This window comes from Styela clava, chromosome 13, assembly GCF_964204865.1.
Source record: "Styela clava chromosome 13, kaStyClav1.hap1.2, whole genome shotgun sequence".
Taxonomy (NCBI): domain Eukaryota; kingdom Metazoa; phylum Chordata; class Ascidiacea; order Stolidobranchia; family Styelidae; genus Styela; species Styela clava.
In genome coordinates this window covers 9,275,875-9,288,218 of record NC_135262.1, presented here as the reverse complement: position 1 = coordinate 9,288,218, position 12,344 = coordinate 9,275,875, and the positions used below count along the sequence as shown (strand labels likewise).

Here is a 12,344-nt window from a genome sequence, read left to right as displayed (position 1 = left end):
GATCTTGTGTAATACGAATGAACATTAGTCTGCTTGGTGAAATATCCTACGAATGCGGTTGGAAGTTTGCCGTCAAAGTACTGGTGCATAAGTTTCAATATCTCAAATTTATGGACATGGCAAAGTTTCATTATTTTTAACCTGTGATACAATGGGTCAAGTCTGGATCGTAAAGGTGCATTGCCTATTGCTCTGATTGATTTATTTTGCAGTACCTCTAATCTGTGAAGGAGTGTGGAAGATGCGTTTCCCCAAGCTACGATACCATATTGAAGATATGATTGAAAGAGAGAAAAATAAACTAATCGCATAGCTGATGGGGTGAGAAACTTTTTAAGTTTGAATAATATACCTGCTGTTCTAGCAAGCTTGCCAGCAATGTAGTTAATATGAGCTGCCCATTTTAACTGGTTATCAATGTGTATACCCAAGTATTTGTATGAGTTCACATTCTCAAGTAATATACCATTAATAGTAATTTTAATCAAATGCACACTTCTTTCATTTTTTTTGGGATTAATTAGAAGTGATTTGGATTTTTCAATATTTATAGTTAGTTTGTTACTAGTCATCCACGTTGCAATTTTTTGCATTTCAGAGTTCATGTGTATTTGCAAGTCATTTGGCGAGACTGAACTTCCAAATAACCCGGTATCGTCAGCGAAGAGTTTGACCAATAATCTGGTGGCATGAGGAAGATCGTTGACGAATAATACGAACATTAATGGGCCAATTATTGTGCCCTGGGGAATTCCGCATTGTACAGTTGCAAGTTCGGAGCAATTTGATCCTATTTTGACATATTGTTGACGCGAATATAAATAGCTCTGGAAGAATTTTGATGCATGACCGCGAATGCCATAGTGGCTCAGCTTTCTAACTAATATGTGATGGTCGACAGTGTCGAATGCCTTTTTTAGGTCGAGAAATATTGCACTGATATATTCCCTTTTCTCTACTTTATCATAAAAGTAAGTTACCATATCTAGTATTGCATGATTAGTAGAGTGCTTCTTTTGGAAACCAAACTGTGACTTATTAATAATGCTATTTCGATCTATAAATTGTGTTAGTCTGGTATGCAAAAGTTTTTCGAATGTTATGGTCATAGTCGAAAGAACTGAAATGGGGCGATAGTTGGTTGCACATTCTTTGTCTCCAGCTTTGAACACTGGTGTGACTTTAGCAATTTTCAAACAATTGGGAAAAATACCATGGTCTAGGGAGGCATTAAACAACTTACACAGCATGGGAGACACTATATCAGCAGCGTATTTTAAAAATTTGGCAGGTATATTGTCATACCCCACTGCTTTGCCATCAGGAAGACTTGCTATGGTGGTAAATACTTCATTGATTGTCGTTGGTCTAAGAAACAAGGAATCTTTCACTGGATTCTTGAGATTATTCAAAAAAGAATCATTAGAATGGGGAATATTTTCAGACAGTTTTGGGCCTATGGTGGTGAAATAATTATTAAGGTAATTGGCAATACAAATTGGATCACATACTTTAGTTCCATTGTCAATTTTTAGCTCTTTGATTGAACATTTTTTTTCTTGTCTGATATTAGCTAAATGACCAATCAATTTCCAGGTGGATTTGATGTCACCACAAATGTGTTTGAATTTTCCGAAGTAATACGATTTTTTTGCGTTACTTATTACGATTTTAAGTAAATTGTTATAAACTTTGTATAAATTATGTTGGGTATTGCTACCATTTTTAAAGTGCGTTTTATACATTTTACGTTTTTTCCTAATGGAGACATGAATACCTTTCGTGAGCCACGGTTTGGCTAGAAGTTTCGATTCGCGCCGACTTAATGGTTTCATGGGTGCGTGTGCATCAATAGTTGTTTGAATTGTTTCTGTGAATATTTCAAATAAAGTGTTTAAGTTATCACATGTGATTTGACAATTTGTGATAGGACTCAGGGATGATTCTAGATTAGATCTATACGTGTCAACAGAAAAATTTTTCATATTTCGTTTAAATATATGATCTCGATCTTGACCCCCCTGGTAATTTGGAAAAGAGACTGTGCAGAATTGTGGATAATGGTCACTGATGTCACTAAGAATAATAAAGCTTGCCAAGTTATATTTTATTGCATTTGTGAAGATATTATCAATTAGTGTACTAGATGAACGAGTTACTCTTGTTGGTGATGTAATCAAAGGCAATGACAAATTAGCTAACAGCATATCAATATACTTCATGGTGGCCAAATCTGTTGTTGGACCTAATAAATTTATATTTAAATCTCCTAATATGATGAATAGTTTCTTTTCTATATTTAATTTTTCTAAAGTGATTGATAATTTTTCGGTAAATTTGGGAATATCTTTTCTGGGATGTTTATAAATTACTCCAATCGTAAATGTGACATTTGAATTAATTTTAAGATCTATCCACAATTCTTCACAGTCTGGGTGGTTTAAATTATATTCACAAGTCTCAGTGACGGCAAAACCTTGCTTTACGTAGAGTCCCACTCCCCCGGCACTTGTTTTGGACGGTTTATGAATGAATTCATAATTAGGTAGACTGATGTTTAAAATTGGGGTTACACCAAGTCTCGTTTCTGAGATTGCAATGAGATGAGGGGGGGTAATAAATTCAGATAGTAAATTCACTAGAGAATCATGGTTTTTTTGGAGAGACCGAATATTTATATGAAATGCAATAATACAGTTTTTTTGAAAAGACATACTAGTTGTTCTTAAATTTGACACTTCTATATTTTCGCACACACACTTAGTTATTTCATACAAGATTTTTGAGTTATGTGCAAGTGCACAATGCGTCTGATCAGGCAACTGATGGGGTATTGCTAGGTTAGAGCATGATCCTATTGGTTGGCATGATGCCAGTAAATTTTCACATGTATAATACGCTAGTTCAGTATAAATTAACTAGTTGTAAATATATAGAATCACACTCACATTAATTATTGGATTTTAGAGAGGTCTTCATCACATCGAATATTTAAAGAGTTTTTGATGTCAGCGTTCTTTTTTACGTATACTCTTCCATTCGATGTCCAGATAAATTTATAACCACAATTATTTTTTGCAGTTCTTGCTCTGAAGTATAAGTCTTTATTAAAAGCTGTTAAATTCTCTGCGATGAAAATTTTTGATGGTTGACAAAAATGTGAACTTGATCTTACTGAGCGGAGAACTTTTCGTTTTTCGAAGATTTTAATTTTGTTCTTGCGATGAATAAATTTAGCAATTATAGCTGGAGTTCTTGTTCCTTCCCCTCCTGTTGGCATTCTATGGGACACTGAAATATCGCTGGCTTGGATGTTGACACCAACCAACTTTGCGATGTTGCAAACAATTTCATCAGTGTCCTCATTTTGTTCAACAGGTATACCATGAAACTCAAGGTTCTCCAGGCGTCCTCTCCTCTCTTGATCCTCTAGTTTTTCTGACACATAATATAAATCATCTTCTAGGTCATAAATTCTGTTTAGAAGACTTTCAATTGTTCTTTTGTTTTCAGTTGTTCGTTTTCCCAAGATCTTATTCTTTTCAGCCAAATCATCGTACATTTTGGTGTGAAATGTTTGGCTTTCTTTTATATCGGATAGTTCAGCTCTGATGTCCCTCATGGATAGGCTCAGATCATTAAGTATCTCTTGGATGTTGGGTGTAATAGGAGTGAGAATGTCTGAGTTGTCTGAGTGTTCAAGATTTTCCTCAAGACATTGGCCTATCATTGCTGGGAGTTGAAGTGTTATAGCATTTATGATATTTCTTGTGATGACAGGTAATATCCCACTCACAATTTCGTTGTATTGTGGGGAATCAGTCCTGGAACCTGGTACATGCTCTTCAACCCGTTCTTCACTCTGATGTTGCTTAGTTTTTGGTGATTTTACAGATGTATTCTTGGTTTTGCTAGATGTTTTTTCTCTTGATGGAGGTTTTGGTGCATCCATTGTTCAGTTCTTGAGTTATAAGTTAACTTATAATATTTTTATTTTACAAGATCTTAATTTAACTTCGCTTAATCAAATAGCGAATACATCGACTTAATTATGGAGGCATGCAATTTATTTGCAGGGACTCATTTAGTAACATTCTCAAGTTCTTATATCTATTAAATAAAATATAAAAAATAAACAGAAAATACAGCTTCAATTTGAGGTTACAGATGGGAAATAGTCAAATAACCGTGGTCCCGCTTAAATACACCACTGAATTTGTAAGGTTTTTATTCATACATCAGATTATTGCTAACACACACTAATCATATTGAACAAATATATTTAACAGGGGATATGACAATGTCCAGCAAAGATAGTGCATCAACGATTTTAGAAGTTTTCGAAAATTTCAAGGCTTCATCGCCAAGGCATTTGAAAGTCATTGATGTTGTGATTTTCAACAAATCTCAGATTAGCATCTTTGAAAAGACTTTTTCAACCAAGTCAGGTATAGAATAAAACTCTAGATGCACATAGATAGAATAAAAGGACTAGTATTCAAAACAGTACTCTTAGATATGTTGAAAGACAAATTTTACCCTACATTGTATAGCATGGATCGCCAATAAAAACTCACAAACTTGTCACTATTCAGTAAGAACTAAAACATTTTAATGTTCATCTTCATACTTTTAGAATCTTCATATTCAATCAAACCACGAAATTCATTTGATGTCACTGGGATTCAGACTACATTATCAAATTCTGTAACAATTGGTTCTATCATATTAACAGTAAAAGAAGGCGATATAACAAATGAGAAAAATGACATCATTGTCAGTAGTGTTGGCTCAAACTTTGATTTATCCAGTGGTGAGATTTTGTTAGCAGTGAAAACAGCTCAGAAAAGATGATCACAAATTTCCCTCTTATATAATTTTTGTCAAAAATTTTTTCTATATAAATCACTAATCAATATGATAATTATTAACCAATTTAATTTTTTTAAATTATGTATTTTTGAATATCTTCGATTTTTATTTCAACTCAAATTATGTCAAGTTCAACTGATTCTATTAAGGAAATGTCTCTAAAACAATTCTTCAAAATGGAGGAAAACAGATTCAAGACGAGTTGTCAAATGCAGCTGGGAGAGAATTGAGAGTAACAAGTGGAGGAAAACTTCAATGCAGGAAGATATTCCATGTGGTCTTTCCCAATACTGAGCAACAGATGATAGAATGTATTCAAAACATTCTCAACGAGGCTGAAAAACATCAATCTGCATCTATATCTTTGCCAGCTCTTGGCACAGGTAAATCACATACTACCTCAAGTCATATCATGGCAAGATTTTTTGTGACAATAACACAGTTGTATATCAATACTTTTACCATGTTTAGCAGCATGAGTTTCCATGTTTTCATATTCATATTTTCAAATGATATTCCATAAAATTTACCTGTGCATCACAGTAATAGCAATGGATATTCAGGATCAAAAATTTTGTTTGATTTGGCAAAGCGACTACATTTTGAAGGTTATCAGAATTTCAAACATTATCTATTTTGAATCTACGATTATAGTTTGTAGTGTTTGGAAGCATATTTGAAAATATTTTCATCCAATCATAACTTTGTTCATACAATTCATTTTATCTGTTATACATTTTTACCAATAATACCATTTCCACAGGAAAATTGAACCTGCCGAGTGCTGCTATTGCGGCTCTTATGCGGAAATCATTGAATCAGTTTGTTTTCAAAAATTCTGCAACAAAATATTTGAAAAAAGTCGATGTGGTGATATATGACAAACCAAAAATACAGGATTTCATTAAGGAGTTGATAACTGTTCAGAAAGGTATTGATGCTCTTCTGCAATACATAAAAACATCATAAAGCAGTATTTGGAATTTTATTTATTATTGAACATTTATTGATAAATATTCCATATATCAACAAAATTTTTCATTGCTAAAAATTTGGTGCATGGACACTCAGATGAATGAAGTTTAATCAGCGAAATGATAGGAGGAAAGAGTTTATATCAGTTACAATAATATTATTGCAAGTATGAAGTAGTTATAAATATGAAGTATTTTTTCAGATACCAGTTGGTGCGAAAAGTTTGTCGGGATATATCAGAAATCAGCTGGATGAGAAATTAGTTAAATTATATGAATTTTATGTCAGGAGAGAAACAGTGAGAAGAATATTAATTGGGAATTTTGAAAGTAACTATATTCTTCAGAATAGATGAGATTCATTATCATTATTATAAGAACTAGATTTAAGGCAAGTGGAACAACAGAATGTTTTCTTCGGCAACAAGTACTTTCTTTTTTTGAGCAAAGCAGCTTAGGCATTGATGAAATTTTTTAGTCTGTATTTTTATATATCAGCATCACTGTTTCTAGGGATGGACAAACTCCTGTTGCCACATTGTGGCAAACAAGCCAAAAAAATTACTCCCTTCTACCTTAATCAATTGGAACAAAATGTTTAATGATTGTAAGAGATTGGAATAGATTCCTGGCTATAATGACTGTTTGCTCCATTTCAGGTGCGGTACCTAAACTTCAAATTACAACTCAGTCTTCACCTAAATTCGAGAGGCAAACTCCACAGAGATCTTCAACTAAGCATTCTCCAGCAGAAGAATGGAAATCACCTTGGGCATGTTTATGGATATTCCATTAAAAATCTACATAGAAATAATTACAAATATCATAAATCTTATTCTATATTAAACTCATTTCATAACAAAATGCAAACCAGGTATGTAATTTTTAGACAAAAGGAATAAGGGGCTTTTTTAAGAACCAGTCTAATCAAGGAAAACAAAAATTGAAAGATCTTGTTTCTGTTCGACAAGGAGACATAACAGAAGAGAAAACTGATGCTATTATTAATAGTACTGGAATTAGTTTTAACCTATCAGAGGGTAAAGTTTTGTTCTGCATTTTATATCAGATTTGTTTCGTTTTTAGCTGTGTAAAGTTTTTTTATTCAAATGAATATACTTGTTGGTCAAGATTAATATTCTTTACAAAAGTCTAAAATGATTTTTAATTTGGTTTTTTGTTCAATTTTTAGGGATGGTCTCCAAGGCAATTCTTCAAAAGGGAGGGAAGAAAATACAAAAAGAATTATCTTCTCGAAAGGATGATACAATAAGGATGACAAGCGGTGGAAAATTAAAGTGTAAAAATATATTTCATATTGTATTTTCAGCTGATCAACAGAAATTACAGGAATGTCTATTAAAAACATTGAATATGGTGGATGACAATGGTTGCACTTCTTTATCCATTCCAGCAATTGGAACAGGTATATTATTTACAAAATTGACAATGAGTTGTGGCATTCTTCACCAAAATAATTTATGGTATGGTTCAGTGCAGGGGTGCACAACTCAAATGAGGACACGTGCCAAATTTTTCAAAATAATCTTGTTGGGTGCTGCGCACAATCGTTGGTGTGAGACCTTTCCCCAACCTCTGACACCCGTAAAATTCTTCCCATACTTTACTGTTGCAAAATTTTCGGTGCTTATTTTAAAAGTGGTTACGCGAGTTTGCGCCTGTAAAATGAGATATATATATATTTGTTTCAAGCCATCATTCAGATTCATAGCATTTACCAATCTGTTTTTTAAAAGTACCCGTAAAGAATTTTAGCCTAGTCTATCACAGCTAACTTATATATATGTACACTAATTTTTGATTACTGCAAATAAACTGAAACTCCTAAGAAGACAACCTGATCATTCAATTATTTTATATATATTTACATATCCGAAACACAACTGAAAACTAACGAATAGAATTCAAAAACGCGAAAACGAGGTAATGTTTACTACCACGCCTTAAAATCTGTCTGAGCGAGAAGACTGTCTGAGCGTCACTTTTTGCATCTTGCTGATTGGCCAATTTCACGAAGTAAACAAGGAAGTCGATGGTCGGGGAAAAAACCTTTGTAAATGAACTCCCGTAAAACACACGTCAAACAAATTTCAATAATAATACTTATTACTTACGGTAATAACAAATATCTATTCATTGAAACAATTTAATGCCATGAAAAGCATCTAATTTTGATATAAACGTGATATTTTAATGTATATCATAAATAATTTTTTTTTACAAAACCGTTCGCGTGCCACGTTTGAGCAGAAGGCGTGCCAAATTTGGCATGCGTGCCTCATGTCGTGCACCCCTGGTTTAGTCGAAAAGATGATTCTGTGGTATGCCTGATAAATAATTGCATCTTTAGATATTTCATCTCATTGTGATAAATAAAAAGGCTTATCCTCATCTTACAGCTAAGCGTTCTCAATTCTCACTCATTTAAGGTATTTCATACTTTTTTATTTACTATTTATTACTTAACATATTTTATTACTATGTTTATGAAAAATAAATATGTGCAATGTAAACAACTAGCTAGAAATAATATAATATTCAACCAATACTTTTTTAAGGAAACAAAAAAATGCCTAATGATGTTATGGCAAAAATTATTCATGACGCCTTGAAAGATTTCATCTCAAATCGACCAGTCACAAAATCATTAAATATCATTAACATTGTAATCTTCGAGCAGCAACGAGTAAAGTCATTTGAAGAAGGCATATTAGGTGCAAAAGTTATAGAAGATGTTAAAACTCGACCTGAAGTTCGGCCAAAGCCAGGTGAGTCGATTGTTATAAACACTTAGTTTTATATTTAGCATGGTAAATAACTGAGATTTCTACAACTTCTAGCTTGATATTCACGAAAAATAGTAGTCATGTTTTTTAATAAATTAAAATCCTAGTAATAAATTCAAGAGCATGAATTAAATGTTTTTCTTCTTTTTTGCTCTGAATTGTTGTTTTTTTGAAACAACGACACAATTTATTTATGTAAACTATGTCAGTTCTATTTTTGTCAATATTCATTTTTTATATTCAGTAACGCAAGATTTCCTACATGAGGAAAAAGTTGAAATATCCAGATATACCAGGAATTCCACCACTTTGTTTTTCTATTCAGCTAAGAAAATGGAAGTGGTAAATTTTATTAATAAATATTTTTAATATTGAAATCGATTCGAGATGGTATGTTCTGTCAAATTGTTCTTAGCCTAAATCAGTGGTTTAAAAAAACCGTGACCCACAGGCCAATTATGGCACACGTAATGATTTAATATGGCCCGTCGAACTTGAGTGAAATAGTTTAACATTTTTAGTTTAGACATGTTTTTACCTTTTTCGTTCTAGATACACCCAATTGTTATGTTACACAGTTTAAGCATGTGTATAGTTGCAACAATTCAATTATACCAGTATCTTAATTATATGTACTGGTATTAGGATTACATACGGCAATATTTTAGTTATAATTTAGTTATCTCTAGGCGCATGAATATCTTTCCACTTCTGATATCGACCCCCCGATCAATATACTTTCGAAACCACTGCCCTGAAAGATAAAATGAATGCTTGTCAAGATGAACTACCTCATCCTAGTATTAGTTGAAGTCCCAAAAAAGTTTTGTTAGAAAATATTGTGTCCAATATCTTCTCTGTACATTTTATAAGGCTAAAGCGATTGAATCAATCAAAAGACATATTGATAAAGCATTTGAAACAAAGATTATACAGACACCAAACAAACAATTTAGAAAATGGATCGAAGATGATTTAAAATCAATAAAATCTTCTGGGAAAGTTGATGTTGATATTCGGTATTGTTTTCATTGTTTTCTGTTAATTATTTTACAAGGTAACACCAGAAAAATCCTAACTTACCATGTTTTATACCAGACTTGATGATAAAATCACACTAAAGGGTTTGAAAGTTGAGGTTGCTACCATAGATCAACAAATCCTAAAACTTCAGGGAAACTTCGAGACGGCTGATAAAATAGCAAAACATGTAATGTATTCATGGAAATATTATAATGAGCTGGAGACAAAGTGGATTGACTTTGATGCACAGTCAAGTGTAGCTATAGAAGATGCGAAAAAAGTAAATAAAAAAGAAAATAAATAAATGATAAATACAATAAAATAATATATATGCTTTATGTCACTATATAAACTTTATCAATAATTTTGGGCACTATTAAAAATTGGTAAGGGTTTTGCAGTAATATATATTACAGTATAATATGATCCAATGTTTTGAAATTGAATTTTTTTCCATTTTTGCGTGCGCCCCTGTCCAAACGGCGCTTAGTTTTATTATGTTGCAGTCTCTATTGCTATGTGAATTCAAATGTGTAAACATAGCAAGACAAAAATGGGACTATTCTCATTTTTGAAAACTCTAAACAAATATTTTTTTTTGAATTTGCATGATTATTAATTTTATAGTAAATGTATTAAGGATTGATAAATTTTTTAAAAGTCGAACATCAGCAAGATCAAAGTATTTATCAATGGTACAAAGCAAGACTGTTCAATCGATTTCAAATCAATGAAGATTTCTGAAAAAAGTTTTGAATATAAAATTGAAAAAGAAATTATCGAAGGTAAAAATGCACGGTACATGATAATGCAGTTATTCTTTCCATTAGTAGATAAGAAGCATGCATTTTTCACATAATGTTGATTTTGTATTTCTCAGAGTTTCCATCTCATTGGGAAAACATGTCAGAGGAAAAAAAATTTAAATATGTACAACTCGACTCATCCTGTGAAGAATTTTGCAAAATCAAGGAAAGATTTGGCGAATCTCTCAGCAACTTCAATATAAACTCGGTAAATTATATTTAATATAAGAAATGTGATAATAATAGAATGAATAGAAAAGTAGCTTCAATTACGAACCAAACTGATCTCGTATTTTGATCAAATAGAACAAAAGTACAGTAAGCTAGGCAATATTATCAGAGCAAATTGGATTTTGTAAATGTTTTAGATTCAATAATATTTATACTTTATTATGCGATATCTTTTTCAGATCAGTCGAATACAAAACAAACATCTATACAATAGATATCAACAGGAAAAAAGACGAGTGGCAAAGTTGTACCCTGGCCAAAATATTGAAATGGAATTATTCCATGGTACTACAGCAGACATTTCAGACAAAATTGCAACTGATGGCTTTGATCGTGGACATTGTGGTACTGCCAATGGTGTGTATATTATTGAAGTATTTTCCTTGCTTTTTTCAAACAAGATTTCAAAAATATCCATTTTGTTCATGACAATTTACCCCATGCGAAAGTTTAGTGTTCAGCATTTATGACATGATTGAGTAAATGTTGCCACAGTTCGCAGGTTTATACTACCTTGATTTTTACCGGTGTAACAATACCATGATTTTAGAAAAAAATTCTGTTATATTCTCAAATTAAACCTGCTAATAAAATATTGCAAATTGATTGTAGGATAGTAGACCACAAAATCACAGAAAACTACTGACTTATGAAGTTTTTTAATGAAAAAGCATAAACAAACCCAAATTTGATCACTTTTACAATTAGACACTCAGGATAGGATTTACATATTTATCACAGAGAGAAGAAAGCCAATAAGATGGCTTAATCATATTGCAAACCACAGCCTCGGCTCCGATCACTAATCTTTCTCGGATATGGGATTAGTTAGCCAGTTACCGTATTTGTTTTCATATGCATGGATTTGATAGTGGAGGAGGCTATAACCAACCAGCGGTTATGTGAACCACCCTACGACGCTAGCTACTAGTTAAACTAGTAGCTAGATCTAGTTAAACTAGATGCCATTGCTAGATACCATTGTTGCTATGTAGACGAGAATACCATTAGGTACCTTTTAACTTATTTCTTATTCATTTTAGCTGTTGCATTTGGGAATGGCGTATACTTTGCAAAAAATGCGTCATATTCTAATAATATAAAGTATGCTGCACCAGGGAAGAATAACGAAAGAACAATTATTGTCGCTAATGTCATCACTGGAAAATATCAGAAAGGAATCCTTGGAATGAAATCTGCAGACCGTATATCAAGTAGTGCAGAAATGTATAATTGTGTTGTAAATGACACAACTAATCCCACAATTTTTGTAATATTTGTTGATGCTGGAGCATACCCATCTTATCTGATCAAATATACCGTGTAGTTATGCAAATGAGCTTCTTATATTGAATGTGATTCAGATATAATTTTTTCATCGTGGTTATGTCTTTGTAATATTTTGTTATAGATTATTAACTTTTGACCATTCCTGTAGTCGTAATAAGTAACTAATTGCAATATATATTTCAATTAAAAAAAACCTTTGTTATGGCTGCAATCATTGTGTGTTTTAAGACAAGGCAATGGAACTTATCTCTCATAGTATAAAACATATACTAGTTCCTCAATTTGACGATCTTTTCCTAGTTGAGTGTCAAATTTTGTCACATAAATGCGGTAAGTCAGGA

The 12,344-nt window shown here is 32.3% G+C and overlaps 1 protein-coding gene and 1 long non-coding RNA gene across 3 annotated transcripts in view; one reads left to right on the top strand and one right to left on the bottom strand.

Annotated features, from left to right (window-relative positions):
* LOC144431391 (uncharacterized) overlaps window positions 1-12,344 on the bottom strand; it is a 34,631-nt gene that overhangs the window by 11,503 nt on the left and 10,784 nt on the right. The gene's annotated exons all lie outside the window — the stretch shown is intronic.
* The window catches only part of LOC144431389 (uncharacterized), a 24,370-nt gene extending 12,026 nt beyond the window's left edge, over window positions 1-12,344 (top strand). For both annotated transcript variants that reach the window (XM_078119474.1, XM_078119473.1), the window contains exons 20-34: window positions 4,290-4,448; window positions 4,637-4,813; window positions 5,022-5,255; window positions 5,636-5,803; window positions 6,506-6,618; window positions 6,763-6,886; window positions 7,039-7,272; window positions 8,426-8,635; window positions 8,898-8,995; window positions 9,527-9,672; window positions 9,752-9,956; window positions 10,338-10,461; window positions 10,557-10,690; window positions 10,893-11,070; window positions 11,757-12,344. In XM_078119474.1, the coding sequence (XP_077975600.1) occupies window positions 4,290-4,448; window positions 4,637-4,813; window positions 5,022-5,255; window positions 5,636-5,803; window positions 6,506-6,618; window positions 6,763-6,886; window positions 7,039-7,272; window positions 8,426-8,635; window positions 8,898-8,995; window positions 9,527-9,672; window positions 9,752-9,956; window positions 10,338-10,461; window positions 10,557-10,690; window positions 10,893-11,070; window positions 11,757-12,040 (2,588 nt within the window). In that variant the 3' untranslated portion in view covers window positions 12,041-12,344. The remainder of the gene's footprint in view (window positions 1-4,289; window positions 4,449-4,636; window positions 4,814-5,021; window positions 5,256-5,635; window positions 5,804-6,505; window positions 6,619-6,762; window positions 6,887-7,038; window positions 7,273-8,425; window positions 8,636-8,897; window positions 8,996-9,526; window positions 9,673-9,751; window positions 9,957-10,337; window positions 10,462-10,556; window positions 10,691-10,892; window positions 11,071-11,756) is intronic.